General features: G+C 43.7%; 1 protein-coding gene across 1 annotated transcript in view; it reads right to left on the reverse strand.

Moving 5' to 3' along the window:
- Positions 1–3,742: 3,742 nt before the first annotated feature.
- megf11 (multiple EGF-like-domains 11) overlaps positions 3,743–24,816 on the reverse strand; it is a 54,238-nt gene continuing 33,164 nt past the window's right edge. Inside the window, exons 6-22 of the mRNA XM_053426858.1 lie at positions 24,574–24,786; positions 23,917–24,091; positions 19,243–19,363; positions 17,624–17,787; positions 17,428–17,530; positions 14,267–14,413; positions 12,337–12,471; positions 9,755–9,883; positions 9,099–9,227; positions 8,352–8,480; positions 8,083–8,211; positions 7,743–7,979; positions 6,970–7,139; positions 6,817–6,880; positions 5,547–5,591; positions 4,602–4,808; positions 3,743–3,918 (exon numbers count right to left, since the gene is read on the reverse strand). Coding sequence (XP_053282833.1) covers positions 3,743–3,918; positions 4,602–4,808; positions 5,547–5,591; positions 6,817–6,880; positions 6,970–7,139; positions 7,743–7,979; positions 8,083–8,211; positions 8,352–8,480; positions 9,099–9,227; positions 9,755–9,883; positions 12,337–12,471; positions 14,267–14,413; positions 17,428–17,530; positions 17,624–17,787; positions 19,243–19,363; positions 23,917–24,091; positions 24,574–24,786 — 2,473 coding nt within the window. The remainder of the gene's footprint in view (positions 3,919–4,601; positions 4,809–5,546; positions 5,592–6,816; positions 6,881–6,969; positions 7,140–7,742; positions 7,980–8,082; positions 8,212–8,351; positions 8,481–9,098; positions 9,228–9,754; positions 9,884–12,336; positions 12,472–14,266; positions 14,414–17,427; positions 17,531–17,623; positions 17,788–19,242; positions 19,364–23,916; positions 24,092–24,573; positions 24,787–24,816) is intronic.

Here is a 24,816-nt window from a genome sequence, read left to right on the forward strand (position 1 = left end):
TCCCAATAACCAACCAGAACCAGAACGAGGGAGTTTACCCCACCTCCCAGAATCAGAATATCCTCACTTTCCTTGGAGACAACTTGTTAAATAATCACTAACAAATCTACTGTGAAACTACGTTCAGGCTACATTATAGTTTTTACTGCAAATGACCAATAGCTCACTTAGTGCCTAGAAAACACTGCAGCTCTGTGACATACTGTAATATTTAATTTGTTCTCCTATTACATGTTTCATTGCTGCGTGCATGTGATGTCACACGAAGACATATCATTTTGTTTGCAATTTGCATAGGGCTAAATCAATTTATGAACAATTGTGTTGTTTAATGCAGACCTGATGGACAGGTTCATAGGGAAATAAAAGAATAACCTAACCCCTCCTAGAACCTTTGCTGACCACTGGTGCTTCAATCTGTGTACACGCAACAGTGATGAATATGTGTACTCTAGGACCTTGTGACATCACTGTCAGTGTTTGTTATAACGCTGTGCATGAGTCAAGCTGCCGTCTCATTGATTTGAAAGGTGGCTTGGTGTTGAACAACTGCAGGCCCAAGAGCAGTTAATCCTTGTGTAATGCGAACACTGTATTTCTGTTGTTTATTTAACGATGGCTGTGATTAAAGTTTCCGTTGTGATTAAGTTCCCAGAGTTGCATAAATCTGTTGGAATTACAAACTGCTGCTTAGTGTTTTCTGATAAACACATCTGATACACATCTGATAGGTGATAACACACAACACTACTTCTTCAGCTGGATTTTCGTTATCTGATTACATTGTCTCAGCAGTACCAACAGCACACACTGTAGAGGTGTAGTTTTGGCACAGCACCGTTATCAGTCTGAATCACTTAGTACAACAACACAGCATGCAGCTCCTTGTGTGAATTGGTCCAAAATGATGTGTGAGTGTTTAAAGTATGGACGTAGCCCAAGATAATTAGAAACTCAATACCGGTGGCACCGACTCCATGTGGGAAACCTTTCTTTTAAAATGTTTGAAATGTGAGGGAGATTCGGAATAAAGTTTTTCACAAATGTCCAAACATCTGATGAAAAACTTCACATATAATCACAAACGTAATAGACCTTTGAAAACTAATCTTGTAGTTGTCCCCTCTCTAAAAGTAACTGTTGAAGGCGACTCATTCATGAATCTGGAAGAAGTTTAACAAAAATAATGTGATTCTCCACATAGGCTCAAAACACTGATACTTTTAAACAAGGCCAGAAGTAGGTCAGAGATTGTAAACACTCCATTATGGACTTGCATGGAATGAGAGTGGACTTCTTCATCCACCAGCATCACTCAGTCTTGTCAACATGCATTGTGTTGACATTTTAATATTCAGAGCAACAGATGAAGAGAGACACGTCCCGTCGAGCTGTAAATTCATTCAAACTCATCTTCCATCCCTCCAGGGTATTAACCTGACTGAAGCAGATTCTGATGGCAGAGAAGGCTTTTAATTTTAAATGTATGTAGCAAAACAACAAGCAGCATTGATATGACAGCAACTGGAAAAACCTTCCTGGGAGGGAAAACAGTCACAAAGTATGATTCACTGTCACCACACTGGTCAAAGATGGTAAGAGATGATGTCCAGCACTAATGAAACGCTGACCGGACATCGATTGTCAACATGTTATTGCTTCTACAGAGGGTGAAATGGAATTCACATAGTGAATTAGTAAATCCAGTTTAATAAATAAGCTAATTATCCTGATACAAACATAAACGTTTTTTTTTTTTTTTAAATGGACTTTTTACATATGGTTACCCTTTGTAAATACTGCACAGGTATCTGTAGCTCTAGAATTGGTCGGATGAAATCTTATTTTAAATTTACAGTCGGACAGAGAGAGAAAGAACATGATAGATAAATAACTTCAAAAACGGTTCACAAAATGACACAGATCATCTCACAAGAAGATAAATTGTGTGTTATCTACATCAGTGGGTATCCATTATCTGATCATGCTCATCTTTTTTTTTTAATCCTAGTGTCACATTGATAAAGATTCACCATCACTAATATAAATCAATAAATAAACAATTAGCTTTATAAATATAAAACATAAAAGGTCAAAGCAATCCCCGTCTCAACACCCAATATTTCAAAAAACTTAAAGACATTTGCAAGAAAATACTTTCACATAGAAATCAACACAAGATCTGATAACTTCATCAGTGTGGGGCAAAATCCAAACTTTAGACCTAGTGTGTGTGTGTAATATGTGTGTGTGTGTGTGTGTGTGTAACTGAAGAACACTGGCGACCTGAATACATCTCTGGCTACACTGGGCCTCAGTACCTCCGCCAAGTATGTTACGTTTTCACCCATTTGTTTGTTTGTGTGTAAGTGAGATAAAAAAACAAGTACTGGCCAGTAAGTATAAATTAAATATCCTGATTTCGTTCATTTACCTGATTCTGAAAATATTCTACAAAAAGGAATGACTTTTAAATCCCAATCTCTGCGATAACAGCTTTTAATTTGGTGTCTTTTTGAAATTTATCATCCTTTATTTTGTTACCTTTGCCACGGAGGTTACGTTTTCATCCCTGTCCCCTTGTTTCTATGTCTTTTTATGAGCAAGATTAAATGAAAAGTAATGAACGGATTGACACAAAACTTGGTGGAGGGATGTGATGTGGGAGGAGCTCATCAAACTTTGGTGTGGATCCAGATCAGGAGGGGGATCCAGGATTGTATTCACCTTTTTTCTGCTTTCTTTAAAATTGCAATATATTTCTCAACGTTTTCACCTTTTCCCAAAGGAATACATAATGGATCTTGATGATAAAAATCACAAACATTTAGGGAAACGATCTCTATGACTGTGGAGTTTGGTGCAGCTTGATTGATCTTAAGGGGACTGTTGGCCCTTGGCGGAGATATGAGCTCTACCGAGTGATATTCTACTTCCCACTGCAACTTCAAAAGAATCTCTGGCGTGACACAGATCACATTGGAATCATCAGTGTGGTCATAACAGAATGAAAATGAATAAAGGACCATTACAATATTTCATTATTTATCCATGCTTCATCACACTCGGTTCACTCTCAGCTAGGTTTCCATGTTTAACATTAAGAACAGTGTCCTCTACTATATGACTGAATGTTCCTTTACCTCAGAGTAGATGATCATAATCACGGCTGCACGCAGTGAAGAACCATTAACTCTGTTGTCTCTATGTGATAAATCCCTGCCTGCTTTGACACGGTCAAGGTTTCTGTACCTTCCTTCCAGTGGAGGAAATCACCTTATGGGATATTATGAACACTTGGCTGCCCTTGAATAGTAAACCTAGAGCATTGGGCCAAAATGAGTTGGAGTATAGCGCTCTCCCTGTAAATAATCTCTTCAAACAATCCATATATGCCGCCCTTGATGCTGTCTGGAACCATTATGTTCCACTTCAGGAGGTCCATAAAGAGGCCGGGCAGCAGTTTGAGCAATCAGTTTCTATAAGAAAATAAAACGGATGGATGGTTCGCTGGTGTGTGGGACACTCTTTCCTCCCCCTCCCTCCTTCAGGGCAGAGAGACAGTGAGTGAGGGAGCCAAAGAGAGCAGGGTCCAAGAGGAGCAGTGGCTGTCCCTTCATCTCAACATCTCAGTATCTAAAATCAAACACACGGAGACAGAGGGAGGGCCGTTGGTTGAAAGTTGGCTGAACGCTGCCTGGATGCCGGCACGCATGTCAGGGCCAGGTGCACGGTGAGTCCTCTACAGCAGGGAGCTGGGGCTCTCTGGGGCTGGAGGAGGTGTGTGTGTCGGGCTGTGACGCATGGGCAGGATGTCGTAGTGGCTTGGGATGTGGCTGCCGCGGGGAAGGTCGTAGGGGCTCTGGGAGAAGCCGGTCGCCATTCCATTGGGTCCCTGCAGGACGCTCACGGTTGGCTCTGTGATAGTGTGGGAAAGAAGAGTGTAAAATAGTCAAAGTGTGTGACACTCGAGTTGCTTTCAGGCATGCGCTGGGCTCTGGATAATCTCCTCCTGACATTGTCCGGAGGGGCTGTATGTGAGAACGTATATGTTCAATTATGAGGCTCCAGACTTTTTGTTTCTCGACCCAGACCCCCGGTAATGACCCTGGTTAAAATGTAAATGGCCCGTTCGAGTCATTTCTAATAGACGCAAAATGGAAAAAATAAAAGGAATATAAATATGTCCTGGTAGTGAAGACACAGACAAAGGTGTCATGAGAGGTTTTAGTGATAAGACCCGATGCCTGTGTTGAATTGCATTAAAAAAAACAAAAACATGTGATCTCTGAAGAGGAATTAATATGTATTCATATGCTCCAGAGATGTCTCTGTAGTTAACATTTTTGAGAGGAGAATATCCCACTGCATTGTGCCGACATTCTCTGGAGCTCATGTCGGAAAACGGCTGGAGAGTGACGGGCACAGGCCAAAGAAAAAGAGACAAAGTGGAGGTGCATGCAATAGAGAGGCAGCTCACACTTCCTCTTATCAAGGCTTACAAAGTCCGTGCAGGCTCCCAGCAGGGGGGGCGGGACCAGAGAGGCCATGAGCTGCAGGAGCCCGCAGAGCTCCACACATCACAGCAACAACTCACTCACCAACATCATAGACGTTCCTGCTCGCACTGCCCAGGAGGGTGGCAGTGCCTCCAAAGGGCACTTCACGGTGGGAGGGGGACTTCATCTCCACATAGCTGCTCTCTGTGTGCTTGCAAGCGAGCCCTGGTGGGTCTCTAATGGTGGCGTATGGATTCTCACTGTTCAGGGAGCAGGAGCTGTTGCTGCACATGGAGCCCTTGATGTAATCTGCAGTAGCCACGACACAAAGACATATTCAGCATCAGCTAAATTGAGGAGGTCACTCGGTTATAGTTGTGGTATTTAAAGCTAGACGGTGATATTGGAACAAGAATTCAAAACAATGTCACAGTGCGGCCGGGAAAACGCCGATGAAACTCGTCGCCAACCTGAAGAAGTTGTTCTTCTTTTGTTTCTGACAGGTGACTAATGGCGGTATATAGTAATCACAGTACAAAGGGGAGAGAGTGGAAGACTCGTCTCATCCATAACAGTCTCATCAGCCTGATAAGAGGCCTCATTAGAGACCACAGCGACGCGCCTTTAGACCCCGGGTCCCTCACATTCACCACCCACTGCAGTGTGGGAGACAAAATGACGGACCAGGCACCGAGCCACAGAGAGCAATTACCCTTGGATCAAAACCTCAGCCCACCATGATCTTTGTCCAGTGTGCCGAGGGTTTTCGCATAAATCATAGAGAATATAAGGACTATGGGATTCTGGGTTTCGGAGAGGAAGGGAAACCAAAGAGGGAAGCTGACACACGGGCTGTTGAGCATGTGTTATTGGTGCCGGTGATGCTGATTCCACACACACACACACACACACACACACACACACACACACACACACACACACACACACACACACACACACACACACACACACACACACACACACACACACACACACACACACACACACACACACACACACACATTGTTGCTCTAATTAATTATTTACCTTTTCTCGACCCTCTCTGTGTCTGTGTCTCCCCCTGTTGAACATCTGCAACAAATGTCAAAACATGAGAGTCAGGCATCTCACAAGAATTCCCTTAATGTGCAAAGGTTGACAGGAAATATCTCATTAAAGCACAGCGGCGTTTTTTTCAGGGAGAATATGAGGAATGGGAATGTGAGGCGTTATTGAATGTTTCACTCGCTCATTACCACGTTTTCCCCCCAAGGCGTACAAGCTTATATAACCAATTGTGGTCATGATGGTATATTTCCCAAACAAGAAATCACGAATATAATTCAAGTCTGTCTAAGGCTACAACAGTGCTTGTCAGTGTGATTGATGGGCTTTGTGCTTCCACACCGAAATGGGAAAGTGCAAATCAATGAGCAGTCTGACTTTTAAGTCCGGCATGACAAAACATTAATTGTAGATATTTAGATTTTTGCATGTGGTGTGGCTGTAATGATTCTTTATTTCAGAACACAAGCATAGTTTTTATATTTTATAATCTCCTCCAGTTTGTTACCAAGACAAATCAATAGACCATATGCAGGATCTGTGTTTTTAAAGTGTAATCTTAGTAAAACCTTACATGAATACCCTCTACTTACATTTATAAACACTGTATTATTAAATTAAGGGTTGCAAAACAAAATGTGGTCATAATAGGAAATTTTTGTTAAAGTAGTCAACAGTAATAGCTATCCATTCATCATCTGTACCAGTGGTTCACAAAACAGGGTCCTTGGTCCGCGAAAAGTTTCCAGACTCACCCATTAAAATGCCCATGATATACGTGTGTTGACCTGTTGAAAATATGTTCAATACATACTAACATCTCCCTAATACATCTGTCCGCTGAGATGTGAGTTATTAATAAGTAATTTAACGATCACACTTAATGTTCCACAATCCACGGAGCGGGAGTGCACTGTTTGACCCAGTGCAAGTCATCAAAGAGAATTGTGCAACTGGGGGAAGTGAAAGAAGAGTAATGAGCTCACACTGACCCGCTCTCACCTCTGCTCCACTGATTTCTCTGTCCCACCCGCATATCTTATCAAAACCAGAGCAAAGGTCACGTCTAACAAGAGAAACCCCGGGTTCATCGTCATTCACAGCAGGGTAGCTCTGTCCAGGCTGACGGCAATATAAGGCTTGCGCTAACGACACGTGCGCTTTTGCCCTTGAAGTCAAACTCCTATATACTGTACAGTCCAAATTCACAGTGTATGTGTGGTGTGTCATGACAAGAGAGAGGAGAACCGACCTAGGTCGTTCAGGTTGCAGTAGGCTCTCCACTCGGAGCCGTTTCTGCTTTTCAGGGTGCTTGACTGCGGAAGGAAGAGCACAGTTTGGTGTTGCTTCATTCTTTGGCACGTTACTGTCAGAAATTGTACGGGAACACTCAGGACTGTCATACTTTGAGGATCAGGGTACCATCCAGGTTGTTGGAAATGGTTGACACAACGTTACACTGGGCCACAGTGTGATAGCTGGGGTTGGCGAAGCACTGGCCACTGCCGCTGCCGCTGCTCTGGCTCGGATTGACTTCTGCAGCACTGGTCCTCATTGCTACAGTGCTGCCACACTCTGAGGGTTCAAACGACAGCTTTAGAAAAGTGAAAAACCCAACGCGTGGCTTTATGCATGAAATATTTGTGTCTACTATCTTAAAAGTACTGATAAGAATGGACAATTTAACACATTATTTATTTTACCGTACACTGCATATAAAGATGGAATAGCTCCACTAAAGTGAGGCCAAAGATAAAACCCTGCCTCCATAAACCCTGCCTCCTCCATGTTAATGAATGTGACAAACTAAAAAGTCAACAGAAAGAGGGTTTCTGTCATTTTAGGTGGCTCATCACACTACCCAAGTGCTAAATTTTCCAATGAGTTTATTTAGTTATTTGATGCTATAAAAAAAGCTCTGAAATGTTATAACTGACCCTGTAACGGCCCTGCAAACCCTGGCTCTCACTGCACAAGATGACAGCTTTCATATCCAGGATGTTTTAGCTTCATCTCTGGATAGTAGGAGAAATTGGAGTCGGGCGTCCATCTTTATATACAGTCTATGGTTTTAACCTAAATAAATTAAATATAATGAATGAAAAATATATTTTAATTTGAGGATAAATGTTTGTATACCATTTATTCATAGTAAGTAAGTCTGTAAAAGCATCTTACCGGATAGGGAATAGTCAGTGCTGGTGATGTGCATAGCCTGTGTGTACGACACGCTGGGCTGGATCTCGTGACCTTTGTCCCTCTGCCTCTGTCTGTACCACACAAACAGACTGAGCATGGCCATGATGATGAGGAGGAGGAAGATGATGCCCATGACGGCCCCCGCCGAATGGCGCTCCGAGCCTCGCGCAGGGCTAATTTTGGTATACGGGTTCAGCTCCTCCATCATCAGAGCTGCTACAGAGAAAACGTAGACAGTGAGTAGCTTAAACAGCACGTACACATCTGCGCTCGAGTGACCATACACTGGAGAGCCTCGATCATCTCCATCACCCCTCACCTTGATCACAACGGATGCCTTTATATCCGGCGCTGCAGTAGCACGTTCCAGTCACATAGTCACAGGTAGCATTGTTCAGGCACTCACACAGCTGCTGGCAACCATATCCAAATGTGCCAGCAGGACACTCTGCATGGGAGAGAGGTGCATTACTAAATCCATCAAAATTAAAGCACTTCAAGAGTGAGAGCCAAAGTGTTTATAGAACACAACCACACTGCCCACAGGGTAATTTTGCACAGAGCTAAAATGCGCTGGGCCTACTCAACTCTGCTCACAGCTCGTCCCGATGAAACCTGTTCGGCAAGCGCACTGGCCAGTGATGTGGTCACAGTCCGCGCCATTCTGGCAGCGGCAGACCTCAGAGCAGTCCCTGCCGTAGAATCCTGAAGGACAGCCTGGGAAGGATAAAATGTAAGGGTGGGAGGTTTGGATAGAAAAAAAAGGGAGGGGACGACAATGTAAAGAGTCAAGGTCATATTGAGAGAACAGGAAAATCAATACCATTCTATCTCAGCATGCTCAATAAAGGACATTGAGATGAGTGGAAATTAATCGTTTCCTGCTTCAGCAGAAAATGCATTTATCCTGTTTAGGTTACATCGGGGAGGAGAGAAACAACAAGACAATTTGAAATAGTAAGATATGAAGAAAAAAAACAGTTAAACAAATGTTATTTCCCTGCACAATAACAGGAACGTTGCCCCATTAAAAGAGAGACGTGAATAAACCCCCTTGGGGTGATAGATAATGGAATTCATATTAGTGGACTGATGTTGATGATCTTCATTATTCTTGGTGAATGACTGGAATGTATAATAACAAAAATAATGAAGTGACCATTAGTTTTATTGTGATGTTGCTCCCGCTAAAATAAACTTGTAAATTAAAACCTAACATCATCCAGTTGTCTCTGCGAAAACCAAACTTGTTTTTCATTCGTCATCCGCAGCAGTTCTGTTGCACCGCCAGTAGAGGACAGTGTTTGTCTACTGACTGGATGTAATGAGACTCACGCTGGGTACAGTAGAGTCCGGTCCAGCCGGGGCTGCACCTGCACTCCCCGTCGTAGGCACTGCACTGGGCGCTGTTGTGGCAATTACATGAGTTGAGACAATCAGGGCCCCAGTGCCCAGAGGGACAGGCTGCAAACACCAGAGACAAAGTCAAGCTCATGGTCACACACTCCATGGAACATGAACACGTACCTGAAGCACATAGAGAAAATGCCTAGATATTCTCCCGACATACTTACATACATTCAATAATCCACAGTATACTTTATACAGGGAATCCAGTGTTATCATCCCGACCACAAGCCCATAGAAACTGGTGTCAGGATGAATAACCCAAATTAAAGCACTGGTAAAGCATGCGTGTATCTGATCACAGGTTATTTGTCCTTTGAGCAGTTAACACACACATCAATTTCCCACTGCATGGCTGCTCAAAGCATTGCTCCTGATCTTTGGCCTACAGTGGTGAATCAAAGAGCATAATGCATTACGACAATCATTTAAACAAGCTGTGTTCTACATCTGCCAGGGTAGTTCATTAAATTATTCATGTGTGTGAAGGTAAGTGAGAAATTAGGAGTGGAGACAGACAATGAGAGAGGAGAGAACAACAAGAGAGGGAATTCGGATACAGGGGAGAAGGAGAGAGGCCGTACCCTGAGAACAATCCTCTCCTATCCAGCCGGGGAAGCATTGACAGGAGCCATCGATGGGGTTGCAGGTGCCGTTGTTGGTGCAGAGGCAGATCTCGGCGCAGGCCCTCCCATACCTGCCGCTCGCACACACTACAATACACAAACGACAAATCCCCCCTTTGAGAAAAACAACTCTCATCTCCATATTATCACACACATGCGGCGACAACATCACACTTGGATCATTGCGAACAATTTCACATAATAAAACTCATTCTGCGAGAGGCTGTGTAAACACATTCCTCTAAATGATGCTGTTGTTCTATGTGAGTGTACATGAAGTGAAGTGTTCTGTGGACAAAACGAGAAGTCGATCACAGCCTCCGGTGGCACAACTGCCCCATTTCCACTCACCATGAGTGATGTGCCACAGAATTAAAATAGACCATGTACACAGACCACTGTATGCATTTTTTATGAAATTAATATTTCAATGCTCCCTGGCACTATTCAATAAAACATGTAATTTCCTATGAAACCTCCATTGTGTTTTCTTGTTGGACCGTGGGACAAATTGGACCAAGGTGTGTCTAAGCACCAGGATCAGGGAGCTGCAGCGCCAGCACATACATCAAACAGTCTCGTATAAAGAGAATCAGAGAAGGTAGCTGGCTGCAAAAAGGATGGGTCCAACTCATTTTCATGCGGGGTGATTTTAATGATTACATTTCAACTGGCTTTCCCCCGCTTCTTGAGAGCTCTTTCAAGCTCCTTCAAGCAGGTTGTCATTAGGCCACGAGGCTGGCTCCCCCGTCCTGCTGCTTCTGGAGAATCAAGCCTCCACCCACCAGTAGAGCTTCATTAAGCCGGGGGTTTGTGTGCTGGACGGAGGACAAGCGAGGACGCCGGTGGGGCTCAACAAGAGAAGAACATGCGTGTTGTTGGCCACCTTCGTCCCTCGTGGCCATCACGCCAGTAATTACAGTCCAGACAAATTAGGACCGGCTCTCGTTATTTCTCTCCCCCCCCCCCCCCCCCCCCTCTTCCTTGAGCTAACCTATTAAACTTTTATTTGTAAGACATTGCTCAAAGCCATGAAAGAGAATTCCATAGTCCCCCTGCTGCTTTTCTGTAATTTCTTTTAAAAAAAAATTGTAAATTATTACACATAAAATCTACAGTATATTGTAGGTATCTCTCCTCCGCAGTGATGGAGAGCTGGTTATTTATGCACTTTATGGCCAATGATGATCAATATATGATAAAACACAAATTTTCATAACTACAAAGAAACATCACAAAGAAACATTAGCATTGCTTTATTTTCATTCTTTATCAATAAATACGCCAGCATCTGATAATTGGTGTCTCATATAAAGAGCTTAATTTAATGATAATAGCACCTTAAAAAAATGATGTTACTTTGAATTTTAAATTAGAAAAAGGAAAAGTATGGCCCAGCTTTTTTCTGAGCTAAACCAAGATACATATAGAGAATCGTTAGAGAAACCCTATCATTACTTTGTATCCATTATCAGTTATCAAGACAAACCTTCTGAAACATATACATGAATTTGTATTCATATAGCACTTTACTAGCCTTTCTGACCACTCCACATGACACCTCAGCATATAGGGACTGGTGATCTGGGATCCAACCACCAACCTTCTGGTTAGAAAACAACCAGCTCAAACTCATGAGCCCTTGATTTGCAGACATATCTTCCATTTAAAATGTATGTTGATTTAAAAGGACACAAATGTGTTTTTAAAAAAGTGTCACAACCCAATCAAACAAGTCTTGAGCTAAAACAGGGAACTGCACAGAGGTAAGTTTTATGCTTTCTGTCATTAACGTCTTGTTACCTGGTTAAAACAGTACAGAAAACAATTAAAAAAGAAAAGTTTGCCTGGCTGTCTTGAAATGAATTAACTAATGAATGAATTAATGGTGTCTTGCCTCCTCGTGTCTTTGTCTCCATGTTTGTGAAAAGCTATTTACATGCACCTCTTTTTGTTGAGTTAGGACGAGGCACAGATACATTACTTCATGTTTCCTTTGTCTCAAAAAAGGGGGTCTCAGCAATATTCTGGCTCCTGTTGAAGCTTGATCTTGTTTTAGTTTTTTTCAGTTTGGTCCTGCTCGCATTGATAATAGTCATTATTCAAAGTTTCAAGGCTAAGAAGCCAGAGGGAGAGGCTGCAGGTCGTCACTTGATCTTATTAGAGCCAGTAAGCACAGTGAGGAATATCAGACAACCTGCAGACATCTTCACAAAACACTGTGACAGAGAAGGTTCACTATCCTGCTAATAAAGCCCAGAATATTAGGAGATATTGTAGGGAGCAGCACATAACTTTTAAAACTATACCATTTGTAATGTATAACGCATCATTGCCTTGTGTTTTTATAATACGGGCAATTTTCCTACCATCTCAATATGATTTTCGTATTTTAAGACAGGACAAAATGCCAAGACATTTTCAGATATGAACTGTACTTTACCGTTTGCTAGCAGCAAGGACAGAAACTTCACAGTGAATGAATTTGACAGTTAGTGAAACAGCAGGGAAAGGTCAAAGGGACACTGAGGGCGACTTGCCTTGGTTGCACAGAGAGCCGGAGAAGCCGGACAGGCACTCACAGTGGCCCGTGATGTGATGGCAGGGCCCGGTGCTGTGGACGCACTGCGGACACGACTGGCTGCAGCGGTGCCCGTAGAAGCCCGGAGAGCAGACTGTGGCCGTCCGAGCGAGGCAGAAGGGGGGAAAGGGAATCAGTTGACAATGTTGGATAAGACATTATATAAGAGATATATAATATTGAAACAAAGCTTGACAACAGTGATCAAGGGAGTACAGCAAAAAAAATCATGGCCCCGAGAGAGAGAGAGAGAGAGAGAAAGGGTGGGAAGAAGCGGAAAAGTCAGTGTGTATTGTAATCACTTCATTTCCTCTGCTTCCAGAGATGGAATACTTAAAGAGTTAAGAGAATTGTGAAAGTCGGTTTCATATAATATCTTCAGGGTAGCTCTATAAATGTCAGGAAACACACAACTGTGCGTTAATAACATGAATTTTATTGAAAGAATGTGAACCATTAAGGCGTTACACAGATAATTGTGCCAATAATTTACACCAAGACTGTGCAACCATGACTAGGCTGCAATTATTATTAAAGCATATTTTATTTCAGTACAGCGAGAACCCTAAAAGTCTCTGTTATGTTCATATCCGGCTACAATATCATTATTCTCAGGAGTTTCAGGTATTTCAGAAATATGAACCTGTTAGGAACTGACAACGACACCCTGGGTTGTTGTTTGACAACCTACCTTTACCCATTTTATTTAAAGCAGCGGGTGTAATACACTTTAATCAGCCAACGGAGAGGCATGTAATCTTTCAATTTAGGTTTCAGCAGCAAAACCAGAAAATCTGCAGATAAGAAGTTTTAACCTGAGGAGTCATCATTTCCTCCAAGGACAGACAGACACACACACACCACCAACACACACACACACACACACACACACACACACACACACACACACACACACACACACACACACACACACACACACACACACACACACACACACACACACACACACACACACACACACACACACACAGGCTACTCTGTTTTAAAATGGTCTCCTACCATATCATTTCGGCTCCGTATCATGTTTAATCCCCATTCATACTAAAGCATAACATGTGACCACAGTTGTATCATAGTAAAATGACATTTAACCGCACAACAGCAGTCAGCAGAGACAACAGTCAAAACATGTTATTGCTCCTCCATGTTGTGTTGTTGAGCCTGACGATTCGGCAAAGACTACATCGTGACCAAAAGGAGCCAATCAGCAAGTGGTTGCGAGTGTCTATGTCATCGTTTACAAACTTCTTTTGTGCCCGTCCATACTGAAATGCCGGCCTGGAGTTTTTAAACTAAAACAGATCCACCAGCGTTTCCAAACTTATCGTTTATGCATGTTAAAACAAAAAGGAGGTCGTGTGGATCTTGCGTCAGCCTCACTCTCTAACAATCCTTACATTCTAACTGATTTTCACAGGTTGTGACTGTAAATTTCTCTTCCAATCAGGGAGCTCATCACTCGAGAGCGGCTTCAGACGGACCTCATTCACAAACCAGAGACGGCTCTCCCAGTGAGCACGCCCTCTGATGAGCCTTGGGTGAAGACTGCGAGTCTCCCACTGAGAGTTGGTTGTCGAGGACAGGGTAGGGGGTTCAAGTGTGTGTGTGTGTGTGTGTGTGTGTGTGTGTGTGTGTGTGTTGTGGGCTTGCTGCAGGAGTAAAGGCAGTGTTATTAAGTGATAGCATTGATGAAGGGTTTACACTCAAGTAGGTAAGACCGACAACAAAGTGCTTCTCCTCGGCAGGCTTCAATTCTTCAAAGATCAGAACAAGGTCAGTTCTATGATTGGGTTCGTTGCGTCACCGCTCGCAGTCTCGTGCCAGTGCTGCTTAGAAAAACAGGAGGAGAAAGAGAAGGAGAAGCTCACTTCGTTTGCAGGAGGTCCCTCTGTATCCAGGTGCACACACACACGCGCCGTCCTCTGGAGAGCAGGAGCCTCCGTTCTGACAGGAGCAGGTGACTGAACAGTTGGGTCCCCAGAAGCCTTGTGGGCACACATTATCACAGTGGATTCCTGCAGGCACATCACAATGACGGATATTCAGAGAGAGCACACCAAGATGGAAAGACTGGTGTGATGAAATATCCTAGATAGTGTGTGATTTGTAAAAAAAAAAAAAAAAACACATCATTCACAGTGTCTGATCACAGCAGTTCTGTGGAGGGTTATTCACCCAGCATGGATCCTGGATTGATTTTAGTCCTGAATGAAGAAGCTGCAGGTTGGAGAGTGTGTGTGTGTGTCAGTTTGTGTATGTGTGTGTGTGTGTGTGTGTGTGTGTGTGTGTGTGTGTGTGTGTGTGTGTGTGTGTGTGTGTGTGTGCGCGTGTGCATGTGTATTTTAGTTCCGCCCACCCTTTCAATTCAGTTTCCAAATGTATTTTATTTTTGATCTGACTGGGGCTCCCTGCCAGTGCACTGTGTTGATTAACAGGGTTGGGTCTCCGGAGAGGCCAGGCTTGTCTGCCATTCTCTTTCAGCAGAACCAGGGTGGTGTGCAGAGCTGAAGGGAAGTACTCAGGCTACAAGAGCGCAGGCTGGAAGTGTCACTGTGTGTTTGGGCGCAGCTCCAAACCAACAAACGCAAAACACAGCATCCGTACAAGAGCTCTCGCTGTGCACATGGATGCATGAGCACATCCGTCGCAGCATCATTCTCTGCCACACAAAGAATAACAACTATAGACTAAAAATCATATACTGAGCTGTATATATTTGCAGGGTTATAAAATGAAATAGATCGCTGCACACACAGACAATTACACACGTGCACATTGACACAAAATCACACACGCGCACACAAACGTTCAAACTCGGCAACCTTTCAAGCATCTGCCTGTAGTTCGCAGCCTCATTTGAAATTTCCTTTGAGTGAGAATATCTGAGAATGGTGTGGCCATTAAAGCAGCATTAGTGCACTACCTTTGAATTAAACCTGGTTTTAACTCTGGGGACCAATGCTATACAGTAACCAGGGCGCCTCGATGCTCGAGTGAAGGAGTGAACAGAGAGGAAGTGTTGGTGCTGATGAGGAGGGGGCACGGCAGCAGTGATTTAGTAAGAAGCCAAGCCATGGACTTCAAAAGGAGGGCAAGGCTTGTGCAAGTGTGTTTGAGGTTCTGCTGGGCCAGGCAGAAAAAAAACAACACACACACACAGCGACTGCCTTTTACTGTCAGAGAATGAATGCGGACACTGCAACACACTTCTCAGTCTAATGGTGACAAACAGAGGGGCTTTGGATGCATGGTGAGGAATAAGAAGAAAGAAGGAGAAGGAGAAGGAGAAGGAGAAGGAGAAGGAGAAGAAGAAGGAGAAGGAGAAGAAGAAGAAGGAGAAGAAGAAGAAAAAGAAGAAGGAGAAGAAGGAGAAGAAGGAGAAGAAGGAGAAGAAGAAGGAGAAGGAGAAGATGAAGAAGAAAGAGTGAGAGAAGCCAGAACTGAAGTCTCTTCAAAAGGAGGCTTTGCGCTGAGAAGTGCCAGAGGTCCCATTATCCAGTTTGTGCAGAGTGAACAGAGCAAAGAAACACTCTCTCTCCCTCTATACGTGTATACACACACACATACACACATCACCTGCTCTACGAAATGGACCATAGCATCTCTTCAGAACTAAAAGTCTTATTTAACGCGGACTGGTACGAAGCCCTTGCATCGAGAGTTTACTCAGGGAGCCGTGTTTTAAATCTTTGTTGGCTGATGTCAGGCTTACGACAGTCCAGCAACAACTGTGTGGGTCACAGGCGGCTTAGCCACTTACCCGCACACACTCCTAGAGTCAAGCTTCTTGACAGTTAACACAAACCTCACAAAAGCGAGCTGACAGCAAAGAAGATGGCCCTACCAACTCTGGGGCGAGAGCAGGCTCAGTGATACGATAGTGTTTACAGATTTTTTTTCATAGTGTTTCTGTAAATAGCCTTTTTTTTAATGAATTCTCTTCCTGATTTAGTCCTGTGACAAATCCCATATTGTCCTCCCCCCAAGGTGCTCTTTCCTTCAGAGAGTCTACCGTCAAGCCTGGAGAATTCAAATATGAATGTGTTTGTTGGGCCCACTGGGCTGCGCGCTGCCCCCAGCCCTGCACCCCGGTGACTCAATTAAGGCTGACAGATGGTGCCGACCTGTGCAGGATTCAGAGCATGAGAGCCCCGTTTTGCCAGAACCGCTCTTGCAGATAATAAAAACCCACATTGTTTAATAAATGCCCCGAGCTCAGGAGGCTGAATGGAAGGGGCTCCTGAGAACTCGCAGGCTTGACCTTTCCTACCGAATCTATTCCTTCCCTGGCTGCACCTCTCTCCGCCCAGGCACAGAGACCTGGTCCTCAGCTAACCCCCTGCATTTGACATTCAGATGCGACGCTTCCTTTTTTAACATAATGATCATCACCCTCGCCTTGACATTCACTCTTCCCTCCCTCCTGTTCTTTCCCTGAATGCAAATGTTTGATATGACAAGAAACAAAGTACAGACATATGTTCACGTAAGAAAAAGTGAGAATACGGGTCTAGAGGGGATCAGAGTTCAAACAGGAGAGCCTCAGATAGAGCGAATCCTCTAATGAATAAATATGGCAGCAGGTTCAGTGAGAATTCACAACAACCTGGAACTTTAAATGAAAAAACAGAGCGGAAAATAAAAACATCGTAAGGCTGCGTTTGAAAGTCTTGAGAGCATTCTGGGCCAACAATTTGATTCCGTCTCCAAATATTAATCTGGTGAATCACATCAGAAGTTGTGTGTAACCAATAATGGATGCAACATGAGCATGACTGCATTCCAGCATGCAGTCAAGGGAATTAATTTAATGCACACTTCTGAACCCTTCTCTTTCACGTACACCTTCGGCTCACTGGCAAAATAATTGGAACATTTAACTAACAAAACACTGCTGAGACTTCCTGTAAAACACTATGAAACACACACCACAACAATAAGTGTCTATTTTCAGCAGCTGGGGATAATAGTGTACATGTTACTACTGCTTTGAAGGTCCACTTTATACTTTAGAGAACGCAGTACTGACCTGTCCAGCCGGGGTAGCAGCGGCAGTAGCCACTCACTGGGTCACAGCCGTCAGCGTGGGTACAGTCACAGCGCTCACGACACTCCAGACCATAGGTGCCATCCTGTCAGTTGTATAGATTCAGTGTGTTAAAATTTCACGTGGGTACAACACGTTGGACTCATGCAGCATTCTCTCAGTCTTAAGTCCGACTTACAGGACAGGACTCGTGGCAGTGCTCTCCTCTCCACCCTGGAGAACATGTGCAGATGCCATCCATAGGGTCACACGCTGCCCCGTTGCCACACAAGCATGTTTGATTACAGCCCAGACCCCAAGTGCCGCTGGAGCAGAGGATGGAGCAGTCCACTCCCTGCCATCCTGGAGACAGAGCAAACACAGACGCAACTTTACACATTAGTATTCAAGTTTTATGGATATGGTTACATTGCATTAAAGTTAATAATTTTACACAGATTGGAATGATTGTCTAGTTTAGTGGCTGCAAAGATTCCAAACCTTGAATTCTGAATCCTGAAGATAAATCTGAGTGGTCGTGCAGGGACAAGATTCAAGGGATGTGAAGGAAAGAGATGATAAGTATTTTACAAAAATCCTGCTTTTAGTGAAGCTCTGTTACGGAGCTGATCAGACCTCGGTTCGAACTGAAATCTCATTACCTTCTGGATGAATTAAGATGAATTGCTTGTACAGGTCTGGAGAACCACACATTTTGCCTGGTGCCAGCACGGGTTTGATGTCTGTAGTTCTGATTTGTTTGGTTGAACATTGTGTAATAAATGTGGTGATACTTTGTAATGATTACAAATATTACAGTATTTTCACATGATAAACAAAGACGTGTTAGCACTTAGCTCCCTGCACCACCAAGCATAACACTAGGTAAAGCCTGAAAGAGCAGCTAGGCTGAAAACTCTTGGTCTTGTTCTGATATGTTTTTGTTGAAATAATCATTTAGGGGATTTTCTTCCAATCACAGCACACATGGAGAAAGAGATTGTAAACAACAGCTGGACTTGACCCAAGGATGCTGCAGTTCATAGGTGATGCTTTTATTTAAGAATTGAGGCTTTGCTTTTCTTCTGAAATACAATCAACTTTCTTCTCTTCACGAAGTTGAGCTCACAACTCACATCTGAACTAAGGTCATCACCAAAGAGTTGTATTTGTATTAATAACATATAGATGTTGACTCATTTTGCATTGCTCACACTGCTTGTTTGGTACCGTATATCGCAAACACATTTATGGATGGATCACCAAATGTCCCTTTAAGGTTCAGAGTGTAGAATTTAGTGACATCTAGTGGTGAAGCAGCATGTCGCAGCTGATTACCTCTCACCCCACCTTCCCCTCCCAAACTCAAAAGGTGTTTAGTTTGTCCAGTTTGAAAGAACCACTCCAGATGTGAATATAAAGTATTTAGATATAAGGGCCCATTTATAGGGTAAAGAAAACAACAATTCGTTCAATTTAGATGAAACACACAGTGAAAACATCATTAGGATTAATTTATATTCAGTTTCTGCCAATAGATCACTTTCACCAAAATCTTACACACTGGACTTTTAAATAAAATGACTAATTTTAGGAATATACATTATCATCAAAAAGAAAACTGAAGCTAGTTAACAAGGAGATAATAGGTCATAAGGCATCAGGGGTCATCTGGAAGTTGTGTCTGATCTACAAATGTATAAGAACCAATTCATCTTATATTCAAGTACAGACTGCAGGCTAACTCGGCCCATTAATATGTATGTATGCAAGTGTTCAGGAGTTGTTAAACTCCACCACAGGACGGTGATACTGCACCTTCTCTGCAGACGCAGGAGCCATCGACAGGAGAGCAGGATGCATGATTATGGCAGGAGCAGGTGGACATGCAGCTCGGTCCATAAAGACCAGGGGGACACACTGTGGCACAGTCCTCACCCTGTGGTATAAATAATGCAAAGTCATGAAGCATGGAATCAGCAGGCCAATAAATGCTGACTCGGGCAGTCCTAAAACAGAAATAATATAGTCTGAGCAGATGCAGACAGAGAGACTGGGACGGTTCACTGCACGTAACTATATCTGGGTTTTTTTAGGCCTGTCATATCTGTATACAGGCTGAGGAGAAAAGCAGTTGTAAAACTGAATGGATGTATGATGGTAACTGAAGTTCAAGAAGCAGGACGACTCCTGATCACCCCACGCTAACGCCTCCTAGCTTCCAATTATGCAGTCAATATAATCTGACAGCACCTACTGCCAGCCACACTTTGCCTTCAGCAACCCCGCTCCACCCAATCTCTCCGCTGCCCCTTTATTCTCTCTCTCTTTCTCTCTCTCCCTTTAGGTTATTCCCATGGGGGGGTGAGTTTCCCATTTCAATCAGACAAAATCAAAACCAAGAGAACACACATCCATCCCTTAACAAGCTCCCTTCAAGTCTCGTTTTATTTAACCACTTGTACATTACCTCCACCCAAGGATGTTATGTTTTCATCATCGCTTGTTTGGTTGTCTGTTAGTTGGCAACATCACACAAAAACTACTGGATGGATCTACACAAAACTTGGTGGCAGGATTCGGTATCGGATCAGGGGGCAGATCTAGGAGTTTTTACATTTTCTCTGACATAATACATTTTTGTTGATTTCTAAGAGAAATATGTGTGAATCGTACGGAAAAAAATGGAAAAATTTAGGGGGTTTGTTTCAATGAGTGTCCACATTTTGGCGTAAATCTGTAAAAGGGGCTAATCCAAGCATTTTCACTTGTGTGCATTTTCTACAGATTTTCCAGAGAATAATGCTTGAGTAAAAAAGGTATGGTTATGGGACTAATAGTGCTGAGAGTGAGCAATGTGGTGCAGATTCAAAAGAAAATCTACATGCTGAATTTAAATGTGGTTTTGGGTCTTGGCGGAGATATATACTGGGTGCCATTCTAGTTCATTAACACAATAATTTCAGCTCTAAATAAACTTGAGCGGTAATTCTATAGATGTATTCTCTGCAGCGGGGTCACCAAGAGCAATTAAATTCTAGGATGGAGTACTCTAAAGTATCGCTTATCACCTCACAGAGCAGACTTAAAGCCTCCTTATATCCCAAAGGACACAGCTGACGGCCTTTAAGTCATGTCATTGTCCCCCCACTGGTTGGTTGAGCCTCAAAGTGAAGCTCTTTGTAAAAGCAACTGGTGGTCCTGTTCCATCAGTAACCTGTGGTAGATGTAACAGCCAAACAAATTCCATGTTAAGGTGGAAGGACAAAGACATGGAACACATGGATCCGCAGCCATGCTGGTGCAGCCTTTAGCCTTCGCATTAGAGTGAGCAATCTGTTAGAGTACATGGAGTACTCCTTCCTTGTCCTCTGCAGCCGACTGTAATTAGAATTTCTCTGCTTTAAAGGCTGAGCACAGCCCACCTCCACGATTCTGGTCCTTCCCTAAGCTTGAGATCACAGCCGGTCTATGGATCCCCACATCCTCCTTTCCAAACCCTGCCTTGAGTGACAGGTGACACAATGATTTAGAGTTCCAATTAGTGGCCCACAGGAGTCCTGAGTGGCTCTCGCTTCACTCACCAGAGCACTGGGGGACTGCCGGCTGCTCACTGCTCTCATTATCATTTTGAACTCAGTTTAAACAGGAGACAGGAGGAGATGTGCCAGCGGACGCCGGGGGCAGAACACACATCTTAAAACATCTCTCCTCCCCGTACATCACATGAAAGTGTCTGTCTGTGGATGACATTTCTATCAATCGGTTGCAATAACCTTTGTTCAGCTGCAAATGACAGCTTCAAGACTGCTAACAATAGCAGTTCAGTAACAGTGGTTAAGTGCGGGGAGAAGTTCGACCAGCCGGGGGGGGAGGCTTCGGCCTGTCTACACAGCAGAGGCAATTTACTGGTGACTGGACTCATAGATAAAACGTCATGCAGCCACAAATGACCACATGGATTTTGTTGCATCCATGGCTGCGTCAGACTCCACTTGGTTTAACCCTCAAGGCGCAGAGACCAGCGGTTGGTCTGCTCTCGAGAGGGGAAAGGCAGCGCTCTCATTAGCCGACTGATTCATATTCCTTCTGAGCTGTGAAGGATAGAAGTCTGTATGTGAAGAATCATTATTAATACACGGGCTGTCAGTCCATCGCACGAGAGCAGCAGGACCTTACATAACTATAGAGCCGAAGGAGGCAGCAACCAGACCCGCGCCTCTGTGAGACACCCAGGTCATCCGTGGCCAAGCTGACGCCTTCATACCTATTAGTATCTTAATGTGACAGTGGAGGATTTGTATCCCCCCTGAAATCCTCTCACTGACGCAACATTGATCAGCCTGGTATCTAGTGAGACTGGATGCAAGTGGCACCGCTAATTACCAATCAGTCTCATTCCTTAACAGTTCGTCTAACTGCTGCATGAGCGACTGCAGTTAAAAATTCATGCAAGCGAGACAGAAAATGAACCTCTGAACCTTTCGATGAGGCAAGAAGAAACCCAGAGAGATAGAAAAATTAGTTTTTTCTCCCGCCTGCAAAAGCAGACTGGAAGACATCGCTTATGTATTCATATTCCAGATACTGCAGTGTCAATAGAATCTATATAAACTGTCGACATTCGGGGGGGAAATGCGACTGTGAGTACATGCTGCAAATTGCAAGGGACAATGCCTGAATAGGTAACATGTAATCACTTTGTCCCAGTCAAAAAGAGCATGTCCAATTACTAGAGCTAAATCAAGCGTGCAGGAGTCTGCTCCAACCCTTTGCTTAGTTTAAACCCTGATGGGGCTCCAGAACAAAGATGCAGCAGGAAGGCTTAGTCCTATCAGTTGTGTCCTGCAGAAATTACTTCACCAGTAATCACGGCCCGACACCATCCTCAGCCAAGATTTAAAAATCCCACAGCGTGATAATGATCGACAGGCGCGCACGTGACAAAAGAAAGCTACACGCCTACATGTAAAGAGCTCTGATCACAGCTCTACAGTTCTAACAAGCCACCAGTGTTGCTTGCACAGCAGCTTGGTTGTAAGGGTATAAAAAAAACCTACCAGGAGTTCTCACCTCCTCTCTTTCACACACAACACACACACTTACACGCACAAACCAATCGTCCATATGAGGTGTGTCTGTTCCCATCTGACTGCCTCCTTTCCTATCCAGCTCCTGCCCTCCAGGTCTGTTTAATGGGTCTGGCAACCCTTCCAAGCAGCCGCCAAAGAGAACAGGTGGAGCAAATTAAGACACAGTCTGCGGCCGCGCTCGGTAGCTCAATTCACCACAGTGCTCCGCTGTAAGACACAGGCAATTTCCACTGAAATGTAATGTTGGCAGAAATGTACCCTCCCGGTCTCTGTTGCTCTGTAACTCCAGATTGCAAGACAAGAAGTACAATGGCAAAACTGATTGAAGTCGCCCAACTAATTTGACAGTTGTAAAAGGGACAAAGTGGCTAGAGAAAGAGAAAAACGACTAAAACAGAAACATATATAGTTCAAAGATTCAATTTGCTCCCAATCGTTCCCGGAATATAGATCCAAACACACTCTCTGCTCGTTTCTCTGATGCTACAATTAAGGCATATCGAGCGTATTTATAAAATAAACACGACTGAATATTAATGTCTGCACGCAGCTGCACCAGAGGATGAATCATTTAGAAAGGAATTTCTTGTGGTGCATCGGAGCACATCCATTATGAGACAATAATAAAACATCTCACCCTGCTGCTGCCTGCCTATGTACAAGAAAGTAACACTGGGACAACTTCCAGCACGTTACGACCACAATGACACAAACAAACGGCCACAAATCAAGTGAGGCATAAATCACTGCTACAACCTTTTTGAGTAAAGCTCACACTGTGGGAGGATGAAGTGCTTCATAGCATGTGTGATATGAGACCCCCTTACTGGACTCTCCTTAAATCGTTATTAAGTAGATCTGCTGAACTTCTTTAGTGTAACAATGTTTGCAAGAAGAAATAATAATAATTTAAAAAGCATCACAGAAAACACGAATTAATCAACAGTGGCTTAACAAAAAGAAAAAGTTACGTAAACAATAGCAAAATTTAAAAGTTTAAACACCAGAGATTAAATTACAATAGAGAGTAAAGTGTCAATTCTTTAAAATGATTTAAAAACAAAGGCCTGCATATTTTAAGGACTAAGTGTATTTTACTTGTTTTGAAACCTCTTTATTTCTCCTCTCTTGTCTTTTGTTTCCGTCCTTTTCCTCTTGTCGTTCTTCTTCTTCCTTCAGTAAATGTTATCGGCTCTGTGTTTAATTATGCATCATAACTCTGCTGACATTCAGCAAGATGGACTCCGAAAAAAGGTATAGATGTCATGAGACCACGAGTCAACATAAGGATAAAATTAAAACTCAATAACTATAAAACTATTTACTTCTTAAATATCACTACGATGAGACCCACTGACCCATGTACAATTAAACAGCAGCAAAGTAAGATGAGACTCACCATGAAGCCAGGGGCACATATACAGGCACCTGTGACCGTGTGGCAGTCGGCTCCGTTGGTGCAGCTGCATGGCAGCATGCATCCCTCGCCGAAGTATCCAGGCGGGCAGGTCTCATTACAGTAAAGCCCGGTCCATCCTGCTGAGCAGCTGCATTCACCAGAAAGTGGGTGGCAGCTACAACATAATGAGAAAGAAAGATGGGACAACAGCGGGGAAGAAAAAGAGATTCAGCTCGGCAGAGAATATCAACACTTGATTCCTGAGCGGGGTCAAAATGTGAGGTCTGCGCCGACAGCAATTCATCCATCTGTGTGGCTACGTGCTTGTTTCTGATGGATGAGATGTCCCGTTTCTCCTTCGTTCTGTAATGACTCCTACGGTCGGTGCGCAACTCCGGACGGAATCTGAGCATTAACATTGCATTAAATATGAATGTGGCTGAGAAAATTATGGATGAGGCAAAGGTTGTGATTAAAAGCTAACTGGGTGACACGGCTAAGAGGCGTCCAGACTTCACAATGAGAGCTGGCTTAGCGCTCAGAGGAGGAAGAAATTGAGTTGGAGGACTCTTTATACAGTTGCAGCTGCGGGGGGCTTCACATCAGGGCTTGGTCGGAGTGAGGCTGTGTGTGGCCTTGCACTGATGTCTCACTTACCTCACAGTGTTGGTGGAATTGCAGGGGCAGTACTTGTCACAGATGAGGCCGTAGAGGCCCGGGGGACAGAATCTCTCCTGGCAATTAGGCCCTTTGAATCCAGTTTCACATAGACAGGCTCCGTTGATATGGTGACACTTGGCTCCGTTCTGACACTCACACCTCTGGTTACACTGAGGCCCGAAGGTGCCCACAGGACAGTCATCCTGACACCTGTGGAAATTTACATCCACTGTGCTATAA

Source organism: Pleuronectes platessa, chromosome 7 (assembly GCF_947347685.1).
Source record: "Pleuronectes platessa chromosome 7, fPlePla1.1, whole genome shotgun sequence".
Taxonomy (NCBI): domain Eukaryota; kingdom Metazoa; phylum Chordata; class Actinopteri; order Pleuronectiformes; family Pleuronectidae; genus Pleuronectes; species Pleuronectes platessa.